Source organism: Onychomys torridus, chromosome 1 (assembly GCF_903995425.1).
Source record: "Onychomys torridus chromosome 1, mOncTor1.1, whole genome shotgun sequence".
NCBI classification, from domain to species: domain Eukaryota; kingdom Metazoa; phylum Chordata; class Mammalia; order Rodentia; family Cricetidae; genus Onychomys; species Onychomys torridus.
Genome location: NC_050443.1, coordinates 112,562,746 through 112,580,573, shown reverse-complemented (window position 1 = coordinate 112,580,573; position 17,828 = coordinate 112,562,746). Strand labels below are relative to the sequence as shown.

General features: G+C 41.1%; 1 protein-coding gene across 1 annotated transcript in view; it reads right to left on the bottom strand.

Moving 5' to 3' along the window:
- The window catches only part of Dock1 (dedicator of cytokinesis 1), a 453,773-nt gene that overhangs the window by 367,279 nt on the left and 68,666 nt on the right, over positions 1–17,828 (bottom strand). Inside the window, exon 24 of the mRNA XM_036177592.1 lies at positions 3,057–3,165. Within this exon, the coding sequence (XP_036033485.1) occupies positions 3,057–3,165 (109 nt within the window). The remainder of the gene's footprint in view (positions 1–3,056; positions 3,166–17,828) is intronic.

Genomic DNA, 17,828 nt, shown 5'->3' with positions numbered 1-17,828 from the left:
AGAAGATTATTTTCAGGACATTATAATCATGCCTCTTGGAGGGCAAAACCCACCCACCAATTCCAATTCAACTGATTACAGAATGGCACCATTCCAACACTGCTCCTTTTAGGAAGGCCAGATGGAAATCACACCAGGAGAGTGTGACAAAGGGAACATACAGGAGGGCTTTCCCCCTAAGGGTAGTCCCTGGAAGGAGACAGACTCTCAACATGTCTCTGTGTCATTCTCAATGCAGGAGCCACAAATTCAGTTAGTCTTCACTCCAGTCCCAGCCACATGCCCAAGTGGGAGGGGCCTGCGGCTCCACAAGACGTGGAGGAAGTGCAGAGAACTAGGATAATATAGTCATCCTGTTCTGTACAGGAAAGATGGGAAGGAGCCCTGAAGAACAGTAAGAAGCACTGCTTGCACATGTGGGCTGAGAGCCATCAGCCCTTGCTGAAACACATAGCCTCCCAGCGAGCAATTTTACTACTGAAAAACATGAGTCTAGAATAGACTAAAAGAGACAAAAAGAGACTAGAAAATGCCTGAGTGCATCATGTGGGATAAGGGCTGACATTTTTTTCATGAGCTATTTTCAGCTTCATATATACAACAAAGGCACTACAAATGAATGGACACGGTGAAATAAAGAAACATACACTGCAATCCACACTCTCATACAGCACAAACATACATGCCTACTCATATATATTCACACGTGCATTCACACACAGACATACACTATGCTCAAACCCCACACAGATGCACATATACATCAGTAAATTAGGTACAGACACATATTCACACAGCACTTACATGCAAACACTTGGAGGCATAGGCACCATGAGAACATGGCATGACTGGCACCAGCAAATCAAAGCAGTTACCCCTGGCAGCCCTTTGAGAAACAATATTTAATCCTTGTAAATTCCCCAGTAAGAAAAACACTTACTCAACCTGAGACACTGCACCATTCTATTTCCATTTCAACGTGGCAAAAAAGAAAGAGTATAAATAGGGTGAGAGCCAGGACTCAAGTCCAAGGACCCTTAATTCAGCAATGCTGATAGGGCAAATGTGGTAAGATCATACAATGCCAAATGAACAAACAGTAAAGGAAGAAACTCGTCTTCCAACCTGCAGATGGAAGGCCTGTAGCAAGCCTCAGCATCACTGAATTCATCCGTGTCTTACACTAAAACACCCACCAAAGGGAAGGTTTTCCAGGTTCTACTGACAAATGCCTTGACTTCCAGTGAGGCAGGCAGACACCAGTCAAGCCCAATCAAATGTAATCATGTAAGAATATATTTAGCCAACTAAAATTACTTCTGGTCTCAAAACTTCCTGGAACTGTTTTTATCTCTTCTTGTACAATGTGTGTCTGTTTCCCTCACATGCCACTGCATTGCTCAGTAAAATATATTGGTGGAAAGTTAATTTTAACCCTGAAAGGCTAAGGCAGCCTTGGGCAATATCACACTGTCAAAAACTACCAACCTAAAACTTTGAATCTATGTAGGACACGGCTTTCTTCATAGATCACCAATTTGGGAGGAAATTCATGTCAAAATTGGGTGAGGGATCTCAAGGCTTGGCCAGGAACTACCTTGGAGGCAGAAGGGAAGCCACAGCTTTACTCTTGCTTGACTAGGAGAGGCACCTTGGTCACTGTGACAGGAACCACTTCTGAACACACATAGCCTCATCACAGACAGCATGGCAAAGCTTTACAGCTGGGAGAGGACTCGCCCAAAACACTTTCAACACAAGAACGACCAAGAACTCGTTTGACTTTATCCACCAACAGAACACAAAGGAAGAAAAGATGCAGCTTTGGCATGGAGAGTGAAGCCACAAGGACTCACTTAGAAGGTTTGCTTTTGTTCCTCGCTGGAATTATTGCAGGCAGCAAACTCCCAACTGCACAGCTTGCCTGGTCATAAATCAGCCCGTAAAAGTCTACATCACAGAGATACCAAGGGTGCTAGAGCCAGGGACTGCTCCCCAGGGCCTCTCCACACCCGGTCTCTGGGATGACTCTATGCCAGGAAGTCCTAAAGGAGTCCTAAGCCTTCTTCCCAAGGACAACAGAACAAGAAGTGATCATAAATGTTTGAAGAAGGGCTGGGAAGATGGCTCAGCCACTCGAGTGCTTGCCTTGCAAGCACTAAGACCTGAATTCAATCCCACAAAACTCATTTTGTGAACAAAAACAAAAACAAAACCTGGGGGGGAGGGCAACAAGATGGCTCAGCCATTAGAGGCACGTGTATACATACAAGCCATGAAGAGCTAGGTTCCTGGGAGCATACATATATAATGCCAGGCATGGTGATACACACTTAATATCTCAAATATCTGAGCAGGCACAGAAAGGAAGATCGCTGAAGCTAACTAGTCAGCCAGAGTAGCCTAATTATCAAGCTCCAGGTTCAGTGATAGACCCTGTCTTGAAAACAGAAAGTGGGCTGGACATGATGGTGCATGCCATTAATCCCAACACTTGGGAGACAAAGGCAGATAAGTCTCTGTGAGTTCTAGCACAGCCTGGTCCACATAGTGAATTCCAGGCCAGCCAGTGAAACCTCATCTAAAACAAAACAATCAATCAAACAAACAAACAAACAAACACAAGGTGGACAATACTTGAGGAATGACAACAAGGTCAAATTCTGCCCTCAACATACACACACATGCACACACACCTTACACATGCATCCATACATACACAGACATATACAAAAGGAGTGGGTGAAGAGGAGAAAAGAAACATCCCCTTTTCACAGCCTGCGGCCTGACTAAAGTTCCATCCACCTCAGCATCCCTCCCAGAGTCTCCAGTGCCAGATGCCCTGACAGGCTGGCTGTTAAATTGACTTTAATAAACTTCCCTTATCTATATAAAGTAGATCCAGAACTTCTCTGGAATAGAGCCAAGAGCTAAGCAATAGTTCAGCTACCTAGGGAGGAAGGAGATGAAAACTCACTGTTCATAGACCAAGACCACACTCATGACTCAGGGTCTCTCAGCCCAGGAGGGAGCTGCCTGAGCGTGGTGGCACCTACCTTCACCCTGACCGTGAGCTCTGAGATGCTGCTCATCATATCGTTGATGGACCGGAATAGCTGCAACAAGGACTCCACGAAGTCGGCCTCCCCTTTGTTTTCATACAGCCTGCAAGAAACACACGACACTGTGGGGACCTGAGGAGAAGTTCCCACTGTGCACCCTGCCCCCGCAGTAACTGAGAAAGTTGATGGGGGCCTGTGGGAGTATGAGGTGCCATCTCCAGCATCCATCAAAAGAAGAATGGGATTTGATACGCGACTATTGAGGGAGGCATCCGAGTGGCAGACTTACAATACATATTGCTGGTAACCTGACAAAGTTCAGAAACAGAAAAAGTACAAAGTATACAAAGGGAAGTCTGGAAAGGAGACAGAAGGAAGAAAAGGCGGTGATATGATGGACCAATTTAGCTTTAATCTTCCCACGCAAAAAAAAAAAAAAAAAAACCATATTCCCACTTTGACCTGCTTTGTACCCACTTTCAATTATTCGTTACCTGATTTTATGGACTATGGATGGAGCCCAGGCCTGATGCATTCCAGACAAGTGCGCTATTGTAAGAGCTATATCTTTAAGCTTCTTGCCAATATTCCTAACTCCTAATGTTATGTAACTAACATAAGAGAGTTAATTGTCTAAATATGACAGGCTCTTATAACTGCTTGAAAAAAATGACATCATATGGGTAAATTCAAAATACTTTTGAGAAATGGCACTATCCCTGTGCATCCATTTAAGAGGCAACAAGGCCCAGAAAGCTGTCAAGATCTTCAGCTCTACCTTAAATGGACAATAAGGCTCTTGTATGCTACTTCCGTGGATGCTGATATATGCTGCTCATCATAAATAAGTCCCATCTATAAATTATTTATTAGCAGTTACTGCAAGTTGCATTTACATTTTAAAATGTAGCAACTCAGATGTTTTATTAATGTAAACTAGTTTCCTGCCTAATTAAAAATATACCCCACCTGAAACTTGTACACAATGGAAAATTTCATAAACTCAGTGATAATTAATTACCCCAGAGGTAATCTTACATTTAAATGAGTTCCATTCTAAAGCAAGGAATTCTGTATAAAGTGGGAAATTGCAACCCAGTGCACCTGTTTTGTAAATAAAGGTTTCCAAATAGAGGTTTGCTTAAATGATGTACTGAACAATTAAAATAATAGAGTCATGAACTTCTGTTCGCAGGTGGTGAGGAAACAATGGTGGGTGCTGCTGCAAATACCTGGGAGGTGTCATGATGTTATAGAATGAATGTAAGGAGACTTAATTGTCTAAACGTAATGGGATCTTATAGCGATTAGAAAATGACATTATAATAGGAAATTCAGTAATGGCACTATAGCAGTGCATTCACTTAAAAGGCGACGGAAACCAGGAAATTGTCACGAGTTTCAGCTTTGCTTTAAATGAACAATAAGCACTTTGGACACTGGTTCCATGAAAGCTTACATATACCACTTACTGTAAATAAGTTATAATTTTCTGTCACCCCAGGACATTTGCCAGTTCCTGGAGCTATGTGGTGTGTGAGACTAAACACTAAAATGAAAGCCAAGTGGAACTGGTACCAGTCTACAGAAGAAATAACTTGGGTTTCAAAAATCAAGGAAAGGGACTTTCAATAACCCAACAGATAAAAGATAAAAACAAAATACAGCAGATTCTTTTTCAGAAAATATATTTTATTTATTTTTATTTTATGTGCACATTTGTCTGTGTGAGGGTTTTGGAGCCTCTGGAACCAGAGTTACAGACAGTTATGAAGCTGGAATATAGGTGCTGGGAACTGAACCTGGGTAGTCTGGGAGAGCAGCCAGTGCTCTTAACCACCAAGTCATTTCTCCAGTCCAACACAGAGGATTCTAGAGTGGGAACACTGGAGAACCTTGGAAAATGAAATGCAGACTGCAGCTCACCAGGTCTATGAGGCACAAAGCCCACCATAAGCTCTCATGAAACCAAGTGACCAGATGGACCAAGTCTAAAATGCAGGCTTTTGTTAGTTTTAAAAGTCAACCTAGGATCATCAGGAAAGATGGTTTTAATGAGAAATTATCTAGACCAAGTTGGCCTATGGGCATGTCTATGGAGAGCTACCTGGATTAGCTGGTGTGAGAAGACATAGCCCATTGTGGGTGGCACCATTCCCCAGGCAGGAGCTCCTGAATAGTATTAGAGAAGACAAAGCTAGCTAACAGCAGACAGGATCCATTTATTATCTCTTTGCTCTTGACTATGGCTGTGTCTGCCTTGACTTCTCAGAAATGATAAGACTGTGACCTAGAATTGAAAGACACAGCTTTTCTCCCAAAGCTACCTTTTGTTGGGGTATTTTTACCACAGCAACAGACATGACCAGGCTTACAGTACCGTGATGCCCAAGCACAGTGTCTGACAAGACCAAGGGGTTCAACCCAGAAGATGGCATAAGCCACCTAAGGAAGACACACAATCTGGAGCTCCCACAGTTTTGCATATGTGTAGTCCAGCCTTCAGACAAAATTCATTAACCTCAGCAAAAGTTGGTTCCCATGGCCAAACCAAAGAGAAAAAGAAGATAATGACCCAGAGCACAGGAGATTTCCTGTAGTCAGTCGATGGGAACATCAAAATTAGAGGAAATGTGGAGGCTGGGGAGATGGCTCAGTGGTCAGGAGTGCTGCTACTATTGCAGAGGACCTGAGTTTGGTTCCCAGCACCTACATGGAAGCCTACAACAGGCTCCAGGGAATCCAACACCTTCTTTTGGCCACTGTGGGTACCATATACATGTGTTTACACACAGAGAGAAACACACAAGCAGTCACACAAATAAAAATAAAACATTTTTTAACTAGAAAAAATAAAATGATGAAATGTCAGAAAAATAAAAGGTGGGGAAAAAACAGAAGTCAAGGTGGATCATTGCAGTGCACAAATGGATCTTTAAAATTCAAAGTCTCACATTAAACAATGTAATAACGTTAGGAATTCACTGTATGAGCTAACCAGAAACTAGGCACAGCAAGAAATAAAAATAGCGAAATGGAAGATAACACAGAGAAAAGTTACCAAGAACATAGATGAAGGAGGACAACAGAGACAAGAGTGGGGAGGCAGAGCAGAGATCTAGGACACACGTAACTGAAGTATCAGCAGAAAGCCAGGATCATGAGGGAGGGAAGTCATTAGAATGATGATCAAAGACTTCAAAAGTCTAAACTCCAAATAGTCAGTGCAAAATAAATCCAAAGGGAAGTGTTCCTATGCAGCCCACACAGGTTATTTCCTATGCAAATAACCACAGAGATAAACCTTGAGGGCAGCCAGAGGCGGGGGACACATATTACTCTATCTTTAAGGATGTAACAATAACAGTGCGTCGGAAAAGAGACTTCGCGCCATAAATGATGGAAAGCAGAAGAAAATAGAATAACACCTGGAGGAAGAAAACTGCCAATCTGGAGGGCTGTGTCAAATGAAAGTATCTTTCAAACACAGACATGAAATAAATCATTTTCATATACACAAACCCTGGAGCTGATTTCCTCTAAAGGAAATTCTAAGGGGAACTCTTTTGACAGGAGGAAAACGACCCCTTAGGGAAACCTGAAGTTAAGAGAGAGATGAAAGCAGTTCTATACATAGAGCACAACCAATGAATGCCAACTATACAAAACAGCCATGTGTGGCCGAGCTCAAAATACGTGTAGAATTAAAGTGCGTGGCGACATGAACGCCAAGGACAGAAAGAATGCATTGAGTCTCCATGGTCTGCTGTGCTGGATAAGGCTGTTTTCAAGGGATTGGAAATGGTCATTTCAATGATTCCTTAAATTTAGCAGGCATGTTTCCAGCTGGGATAATTATCAAAAAAAAAAAAAAAAAGTAGTAAAAGATGTTTAACATGTCAAGACAGCAGAAAATAAGATGGAAAATAGAAAACATTAACTCGTATTGAAGAAATCAAGGGGAGAAGGGAAAAAAAACAGGGAATGTGGTGCTTAAAAAGAGGAAAATGCATAGAAAAGTAATAGAAACAAATATGTGGAAAAAATGTACAAGTTGTGATAATCAATATGTAATCATTTTGTGTTAAACCATTAAAAACAAGTAAATAGGGTTGGGAAGATGCACAGTGGTTAAGCAAGCACTACTCTTACAGAGGACCTGAATTCTGTTCCTAACACCCTGATCAGAGAATCTAGCACCCCCTTTGGCCATCTATGAACACTAACTAAAATGCACACAACCCCACATGGACACACAAGCATACATATGATTTTTAAAGTTTTTTTTCTTTAACTAAATAAGGCTTAGAAGCTATAAGAAAGGGAACCCAAGCATAGTTACCAAATATTATCACCAGAAAGCCCACATCTACACAGTGGCTGCAATACTACCTCTGCCCAACACTATGGATATCAATCACTCTGGATGCTGTGAATATGTTGCTCGGATTGGTTAATAAATAAAGTGCTGACTGGCCAGTAGCCAGGCAGGAAGTATGGACGGGACAAAAAGAGAGGAGAATTCTGGGAACTGGAAGGCTGAGTCAGGAGACACTGCCAGCCTCCACCGTGATGAGAAGCAAGATGCAAAGGCAGAACTGGGAAGTGGTACCAAGCCTCATGGCTAAACATAAGTAAGAATTATGGATTAATTTAAGTGTCAGAGCTAGTCAGTAATAAGCTTGAGCTAATGGCCATACAGTTTATAAATAACATAAGCCTCTATGTGTTTACTTGGGTCCAAGCGGCTATAGGACTGGCGGTTGAGAAAGATGTGTCCTGACCACGGGCAGGCAGGGACACAGAAAAACTTCAGCTATACCCGCCTCCTCAACCTCAGATTGATGCCACTCCTGCTATGAATCTTTGTGGCCAACAAGTACCATTTCAAGTGTCTGATGCTATTCCATGTCTTTGACCTTGAAAAATAACCCCTTGTCTTACATTTTGAATGAAAATGTTACTCATAGGCTTTGATGTTTGCAGGCTCAGTCCCCAGCTGTCATTGTAGTTTGGGTAGGTTTAAGAAGGGTGACCTTGGAATTGGAAGTATGTCACTGGGGATGAGCTCTGAGGTTTCAAAAGCACAAGCCATTCCCAGGTCTCACTCTGCTTCCTGCTTACAGTTAGAGATGAGAGCTGTCAGGTTCTTCTTGGCCATCATGCCTGCTGTTTGCTGCCTATGCTCCACACTATGGGATCTGAGCCACTGGAACTGTAAGTCCAAATAAACACTTTCTTCTACAGGTGGCTTTGGGAATGGTATTTCATTACAGCAATAATAAAGTAATTAATAGAGATAGATAGATAGATAGATAGATAGATAGATAGATAGATAGATGTAAGAGACAGATGAAGGATCAATGGATGAGAAATAGATAAATGATACAGAGAAATGATAAACAGAGGAATATATATGATTGATAGATGAGGACAGACATATATATATATATATATACATAGAGATAATAGATGGCTAGAGAACTATATATAAAAGACCTAGATAGATTACAGAGAAGATAAATACACAATATAGAACATATAAGTAGTGTTCTAGTTTCTTCTCCATTGCTGTAAGAAAACACTGACTAAAACTAACTTAGGGTAAAAGGAGTTTATTTAGCTTATACTTCATACTAAGAGAAGTCTGGGCAGGAACTCAAGCAGAAATGATTGAAGACCTCTGCTTACTGGCTCACTCACTGGTTTATGCTCATTTACATTTCTTAAGTTACCCAGAACCATCTGGCCAGGGAATGGTGCTGCCCACAGTAGCATGGACCTCCTAGATCAGTGTTTCTCAACTTTCCTAATGCTGTGATCCCTTAATACAGTTCCTCATGTGGTGACTTCAAACCATAAAATTTTCATTGCTTCTTCATAACTGTAATTTAGCTACTGTTATGAATCATAATGCAAATAGCTGATGTACAAATGGTCTTAGGCAAACCCTGTGAAAGGGTCATTTGACCCCCAAAGGGGTCACAACCCACAGGTTCAGGCCACTGTCCTAGATTAACTGGCAAGACAATATCTCATAGACATGGCCACAGACAGGACAATGTGATGGAGGCAATTCTTCAACTGGGGTTCCTCCTCAGGCAACTCTAGGCTGTATCAAATTGACAATAAAAATTAACCTAGATGGATGAATAAATGGCTAGATAGACAGGGAGACAGGGAGAGAGACAAATTAGGAGGTAACAGAAAGACAAGTAGGTAGATGAGATAGATGATAGGTGAAGGATATGATAGATACGACAAACATGTTAGATAGTAGATGACTCATACCTACAGTCATGGTGGATGTCAGGTTTTGTTTGTTTGTTTTTTTTTAATTTAAGTTGATATATGTGGTGATCACAAATGGGCCTGGAGCCTGGATCACAACCCTTTGGAGAAAACAGTCAACTCTAGGAGACCCAATATGGAACTTGTGGTATTATCCATTTCTACAACATAGCTTTTTCTGACTCATATGAGTCTTTTCTCAGATCAAGGTTCCCACTTTTTGGCAAAGGCACACACTGATTCTAAGCATTGGAATGATCCCTCCACTAAGGCAGCCAGAGCTATATGAAGCCACAAACCGTCTTTGAAGTGGAACTCCTATGAAGGGTCTTCTGCCAGTTGCTGCCTGTTTTCTTGGGGAGGACTTTCCATAAAGGGGACTTTCTTTCCTTATGTCCCAGCAACAGCTCAGGACAGAGTTAACTTAGTGACCCTGCAATCCAATGCAATAATTTTAACAATAGTTCCCGCAGGAGTGATTTCTCTGCATTTTTAAAATACTTGAACTTGTGGTCACATTTATGTCTCTTGGTGGCAAATCTCTTTGGCTCTGTGTGCCTAAAAACATTTTTTGATTGCATGCTGCCTGATTTAAAATTCTCATGTCAACACTGTTATGATTATTCTACATCTGCAACTATATAATAAACATAATAATCATCTTAAGTTTCTGCTCTAATTTCTTTTTTGTCTCTATTTTCAATCTACCTTTTCCCTTCACATTAAAATAATCTTGTTATTCAAGAGAGTTTGGCAATTTATTTCACCCAATTCTAGCCAAAATGAAAATATCTAAGTGCTCACTCCTAAGTTCATTTGCAATAAAAGAAAGGGGAAAAAATAAAAAATAAAAGTAGAGAAAGTTTATTTGAAAACTGTGAGCTTTATGAACTTCCAAGGCTGAACAATTTTGTCTCAGGCTTTATAAAACTACAAATAAGAATCTTAAAATGTAGTTATGTAAGTGAGTGACCTTAACTTGTTCCATTCTATCACAAATATAATTTTCATTCAACTATCTTTTTATAAACTAATAAAGAGACATTACTGTCCTACTTACTTACAAATTTTAACAAAACAAAAACAGAGATGACTTTCAGTATTAGCACATACCTTGGCCTCGACTTCAGAGCTTGGCAAGGTTGTAATTATCTCTGCTAGATACTGAAACCAAACCATAACTTTGACTTAAAAATAAATACACAAATAAAAAGATAATGTCTATTGCCTCCTACGCATTAAACACAGCTACTTAACTTTTAGGGCTTGTCTTCAGCAAGGAAACAACTGGAAATAAAGACTATATATGTAACATCTCCAATTTCATATGTACTCAAGGAATAAATTAGCTGAGTGTGAAATAGTATGTTTACAAATAAATTACCACATAAGCTAAAGCCTACAGGTGGCATTAAGTAAACAAAGGAACTATACGATTCCAATGTAAGTTATAATAATAAAAGTAAGTTAAATATAAAAGTTTTCTTGGCTTTTTAAAATCTGTACAACACAGTATATAACTGGGTCTGTTAAAATTCACATTTCCATACATTGTCAGTACATGGAAAAAATTCAAGGTAGATTTCTTCTCTGATCTTCACTAAAATGATTACTCGGGAGTTTCAAATTCAAGCTGATGGATAATTCTATGGAAAGAAGAAAGTGGAAAGAATAAAGCATGTTTTGATAAGGAAAACTTGTAAGCCATAAAATTCATCCCTTCATTGTGAAAAATGGTAATTGTCTTAATGCAGAGATTTTTAGAGGTTTATTGAAAAGTGTCAATTTAAGGAAGGAGACAAAGCCCAACTAGAACCAGGAAGCAGGAAGGGAAGAGACAAAGAGGATTATGAGGAGAAAGAGATATTTTTGGAAAAGAAGGGCAAAGAGAGCATTTTGTTCAGATAAGAGGATCCGGGGTTACAAAATGCAGTTCATATTCAGTAGGCGAACTGCAGGCATTGTTCCAAAGTGAGAAAGAACAGAGAAAAGTGAAGAGAGAACTTAAGCCTGTTCTAGTCTGCAAGCTGGAGGTTTGGAAGGACACAGATTACAAAAGGAAATTTAAAATGCACGGTCCAATTGACAAAGCATTTCTAATAGTCTCCAAACCTGAACCTACACACTGAAGCAAAGCCTGAATCCAAGTCTTTTTGACACTAATTCAATGTATAACTGTGGGTACAAAGACTTCTGTATTTTCCAGATAATTTTTCTGCTGTCTGTATTGGTTTTTTAATCACAAAAAGCTAAATCTTAAGGATTGTTTTCTTTGTAACATCTGTAAGTTTTTTTGGCTCAGTTTTAAGATTATCTTTTGCCTGCATATATGTATGAGAACCATGTGTGTGCACTGTTTGGTAGAGGCCAGAAGAGGCCATCGGAGGCCATCGGATCTCCGAGAACTGGACTTGAAGATGGTTGTGAGCTGCTGTGTGGTTGCAGGGAAGTGAACCTGGGTCCTCTGGAGAAGAGCAAGTGCTGTTAGCCTCTGAGCCGCCTCGACAACCTGACATCTGTTTGTTTTGAAGTCCTTGAAGTACTGCTTTTAAAGTAATTAAATCTGATTTGTGATTCTAGTTACATGAATAAGGATTATTTTTATAATGATGTTTGATTATTTGTGTGAATGTATTAAGGATTGCAAAAATTCTTAGAAGTCTAGTGATCCATGCCATTTCCAAATTCTATGTGCAAAGGGAATTTCCTTCTCCGTTTTTATTTTCAGACTTTCTGTGCCTTTAGATTTACTGCATCTTTCTGTTTTGTTTATTTGTTGGGAGCCCACTGCTTGAAAAGATAACCATTTCTAAAAAAACAGAGGAATGAAACTTATCACCAGAATCCAGGGCAGCTTCCCCAGAAACAGTGGCTCCCCTGTGGCAGCGAGGGGTGGGACACTGATTCCCAGGCACCAATCACTTCTGCCACTGACATGGGATCAAACAAGCAACCAGCAGACCAATGTGTCTGCAACAATTTACAATCAAAGCCTAACTACAGGGCTGTTGATAAACCAGTGTTTAGGAGAAAAATCTTCATTTAAAATGAGAATACAAAAGCTGTCAAAGTCAAAATGTAGTTTCTGTACAGAACCTATTTCCCCAAAGGCCCTAAAGCTGGAGGCTGTGAAAGGTATGTCCTCAGCATGAATGTCCCACAGAAGCTATCACAACAGAACCTGCGTAGCACAGGTGACCACGGATGGCAACAAAGCTTTTCATTCCTAACCAATCATTCACAAAGCAACCTTGGATGAGGTCACTCCTGTCTATTCACTGTAGCCAGAAGATTATTCCAAAATATCGGATATACTCTTCCTCACTTGGACCTTAAAAACTTCCCCTTGCCTCATCCTCTTTAAAGATGTCTGCAGTTTAACATGACTTGTGTTCTCATTACAATCCTTGGCCATCTTAATTACAATGCTTTAGAAATTATGTTTGCTTTATTATTATTATTATTATTATTATTATTATTATTATTATTATTATTATTTAGGTTAAGAAATAGGATCCCAAACCTCACATTATACGTAAACAAACAGAATGTTAAATTTAAGGAACTGTGAGATTGGTAAATAAAAATAGATACATGCTATTTATAAAAACACATACCTTAAGCTGGGCATGGAAGCTCATGTCTGTAATCCTAGCTCTAAGGAAGCTGAGACAAGAAGATCAGCATGAATTCAAGACCAACTTAAACTACACTATGAATTCCAAGACAAGCCTGGGCAAGGTGACGAGGGGATCTGAAATATGAAATACCTACTTGGAAAATAAAAGAATGAAGAAAGAAATGTACACACTAACCAAAACATTAGGGAGAACCTTCATGTCAACTAAGGATGAAATCCATACGACAGACAACAGTTATAAACCTGCAGGCCAACAATAACTGTTTCAAAACCTTTAAAGTATAATGAATGAGCCTTTAATACATTTGAAACCCTACAAAGAAACTCTCTAGGATGAGATTTTAATAATGAGTTGCTCTCTTGGCAAACTATGCTTAGGCTAAAGAATGCTTAGCACTGTACAGTGACTCCTTTGAAACATCTCTCTGCAACGAAAGATCAGGAGGGAAGTCTCTAGAACTTTCCATCTGGTTTTATCAAATACATCAGGAAGAGTCACTCATTTGGCCTACTTTTAAGTGGAGATAAGGATGGGAAGAAGGAACCCAGAAACTTATCAATAAATAAACTGATGAGTAAGACCTCCTCATTCCTTGCTCTGTTTTCAATAAGAATTCATTAACCATGAATGATGACAGGCTCTTTGTCTACGAACTACATTCTATTTTGTGACCCAAGGAACGAGAGCACAAAGACAGATCGACATAACTTATTCATGATCAATAACTAATTATTCACAGAGCTTAACTCCAGATGACAAGCAGAAACTGCATGACACAAAAGGAAGTCAAGGCACCAAGCAATAGCCAGATGGAGGCCAGCATTCAGCAGGTCTGATGCAGGATCAGCTTTGGGCTTTCTAGTTATTATGGTCCACCCACACAGAAGGCCGAAAAACACTCAGCAAGAGGAGCCTCTGGCTGCCTGGAGCTTTCTCTGAGTTCACCATAAACCAAATTTGTTTGGGCCAGAACTGCTGTTCTCATTTCAAGACAAAAAGAGCTTCCTAACAAGAACAAAGAGTATGGGATGGGACTGCACTACCAAAAAGCAGTGAGACAACACATCAATATCTCCCAAGTTTCAGCTCTCTGTTCGTCAGAAGAACAATTACTCACAATTATTGCAGAATTTAACACAGCATCTATAGTATACTTGAAAACACAGCAGACCATTTTGAAAGAAGAAAAGAATAGACCTCAAAAGTTTATTCCAACTGGAAAGAACAAAAACAAAAAAACCCACTTGTCAATCCCAGCTGTGAGCACAACTGCTTTTCTCCCAAGGTCATGTGTACTGCAGGTAAGAAAATGAGAACTTGGCTTTGTTCTTCTCTGAAAATATCCCACAAGAGACCTGTTTAGAGCTTCTGATGTTCAAGCATTCCAGACATCTGCCTGGGACGCCAGACTCTTGCCTCTTCAAGTAACTCATTCAAAACAGGAATGGGGCAAGACTCACTCAGGCCCTGGAAGTCAAAAATACATGTTGTAGAAGGCTGAGATGTCATGACATCATGGGCCGGAAGTGAGGCCTCTGGCAGAAGCAGCTCTGGCAGGAAGAACATGAGGTTTTTTTGTTAGCCCGTGGAATCCACAAGATACTAAAACATCCCAGTTTTCAGCCAAACCTATACAAAGGAGGTATTTCTCATACCCACACAATATGGCTACAAGTGTACTTTGCATTGTGAAAGGTACAGATGTTCTTTCACCCCTCTGAATCCTGGTTGGCAGCTAAAACCCACACTTAGGGACACGAAAAGGGGTTTCAAAAGGACATAGAATTGGCTATACAGACAGGACTTAAGTTTAGTACCTATATATGGAAGAAGAAAGGAATAAAGGAGAGAGGAGAAAAGGAAAGGAGACAGACAAGGGTGGTCAGGACATCACTGTGACCCCCCATGTGTCAGTAAGGAAGACCATGAAAGACTTCAGTGCCTCTTAGAGATAGCTGACATTCTATGTGTGCCCTAGACAATCTTGGCTCTTAAAAAGAGCATGTTATTCTAGCAAAGAAATTCGGTTTGGGGTGTGCTGCAAGATATTTGATCACGGTGTGAACCCTGAGATTGCTTTATTTACTGGAGAAAAATAATCTGCTTCAGGCTGTGGTATAGCTCAGCCCTACCATAACACACACCTTTAATCTAAGAGCTTTCTGCTTGCATACTGCAAACAGGACTAAATAAAGTCAAACTATAGGAGGCAGAGCAAGCAACCAGTTGACAGGAAAAAAACAGAGTGTAAGAGGAAGTCAAGAGGTCAGACACACACATACACACACACACACACACACACACACACACAGGAAGTAGAAGGGAGGGACATCCAGTTCGAGGAGTTTTTGTGTGAGATGATATAGGAGAAAGCTCTCTTCTGGGATGATGGCAGAGGAAGAAGCAGCTGGGTGCTTTCTCTGCCTCTCAGAGGTAGCAGGTTTTCACCCCAGCATCTGGCTCCTGAGTCTTTATTGGTAAAATAGAATGATAGAGACTTAGTTAAAAATAACAAGGATGAGGCAGGCTCTTGCTGAGACTTAGATGGGAGAGAGGCAGGCTGAGGGCCCCAGCACAGAAAAGAGAGCATTCCTGAGTACCTAAATGGGTACTGCCTGTGTCATACTCAAGGTTCCGTGTTAGGTTTTAGTTGTGGCACATTGTTCAAGAGGACAGTGAGATAGACTCTGGGTACTATGTTATAATACCATGGACGGACTGAAAGGCAACAGCAAGCTGGGGGCTCCAAGGAAAGTTCAGGCCCCAGCACCAGAGACAGACAACATGGTAGAGTCAGGGTGGAATCAGAGTCCATAGAGCTGAAGGCAAACTCTTCTTAGACCTTCTGAGGATGGAAAAGATTCACGGCAAGAGCCTGAAGCCAGGTTCTGTGATTCCCAGGCAGAGGAAGGGCAAGTGGAAGGGAAAGGAGGCGGGGAACAGGGTGTGGCAGCACTGCTTTGGTGTAGACTCATTTCCCATGTAAGATCCATGTGGGGCTCACAACAGTGACCCAGTAGGATATATGTCAGTTCTGTGAGAAGAGACTGGAGAACAAGCTGTATCCTCACGTCACATTTCTACAGGCAGCTGTATGGTTTCTAGGAGTCCATCCATCTATTGGTCATCTAGTAGTCCAGTGACTTAAAGTCACAGAGATGCTGGTGACATGGTGACAAGAGTCTCTGACGAGAAAGAAAAGTTCCCTGAAGCCCACATGAAGATAATTCAGAACCTGAGATGAGGTTGGGAAATACGAAGCATTCAAAGCAACAGATACTCTGGGGTGAAGGTATGAGAACAAGAGTGGGAACTCTCTGCCCAAATCTACTTATGGTAACAACTTTGATTTTGATGAAGTTACTGATAAACAGTCTCAGCTCTGTTCCCATCTCTCTCCCTTAAAGCTGGGGATGCTGTCATGTGACAGCATTCTGTCAAAGAGATGAGACTCACACACAGCATGTTGAAGGCCGGAAGAGGCTCTTTCTAAGAGAGCCTGGCATAGCTGCATACCCTACGTTGATGGCACTGCTCAAACTGCAGGTATTATGCCAGGAAGAGCAGAGGACCACTGAGGTCATAAGAAAAAGAGTCTCTAAAGATGATAGGATAAAAAGACACTGGATGCTGAGAACATGAGGATACCATGGAGCAGGTGAATGTGAGCCAAAGTCTCTTCCAGGCTACAAGTTGTATACAGGGCGGATGGGTGACATAAGCCTCACCAGGTGAAGCCAGTTTGAGTTTTAGTGTTGTCAAGCAGCCAATTATATTCCTGACCACCACAAGACTGATCAAACTAAACAAATCTGAGACAACATGGTTCTAAGATCTTATGCCTGAAACTCTGTTCGTATTCTACACTTAAAAAAGGACTAAAGTGAGAGGTGGAGGATTTGCTACTGGTCCACCCAGCTGATCTCAGTGAATTTAGTAACCAGGGTCATTTCTAAGGCAGCACTGTTGTGTAAAAGAGTCATTTGCTGTGACAACCCAAATACACAGGCTGTTGTTAGGAATCTCTGAGGAATGAGAAAATCCTCCCTATGGCTGCAGACCCCTGACTCAGCAGCACATGGATCAGACATTAGACAAGATTACACATTTCTAGGTAAACCATGATAAAAAGCCACATCACCTGACTACAATGGGTCTTCTTTCTAACTCACTCATCTTCCTACCTTATTGTAATGAGAGAATTTAAAGAAATGGGAAAAATCGGAGCTGGCAAGATGGCTCAGTTGGTAAGAGTGCTTGCTGCCAAGGCTGACCACCTGAATCTGATTCCCAGAAACCACGTGGTGGAAGGAGAGACCCAAGTCCTGCAAGTTGTTCACTGCCCTCTACATGTCATGTGTGCATGTGCAGTCATGACATGTGCAGAGAGGGGAGGGGGATCCAGGGGAAAGTAATTAAAAATGCAGATTCCGGGGACCACAGAGTTCACTGTCACACCATCAGCATGACTGAAATAAAATCAGACAATATACAGGAAGGCACAAGCAAGTTTACCTTGTCCTTACTCTTTCTTAACAGAGAGAAAATCCCTGCCAGCTTCAACACCCCAAAACAGACAATCTGTCTACACGAACAGCCATGCCAATCTCCAACATGTGAAAAGAAAGGACCTGCCTTTGAAATACCAATCAAGGACAAAGCCCCATTCTCCCAACCTTGGGTCTTCATATAACTGCTGGTCCACCCATGGGAACCCCAGATTGAACACAGCACAGGAAGGGCTGCCCAGTCACTAGCAGCACCACTATTTCTGACCACGACTTCTCTACACAGTCAGTTAGCATGCTGCTGTGGATTTCCTCATGCTTTCTTT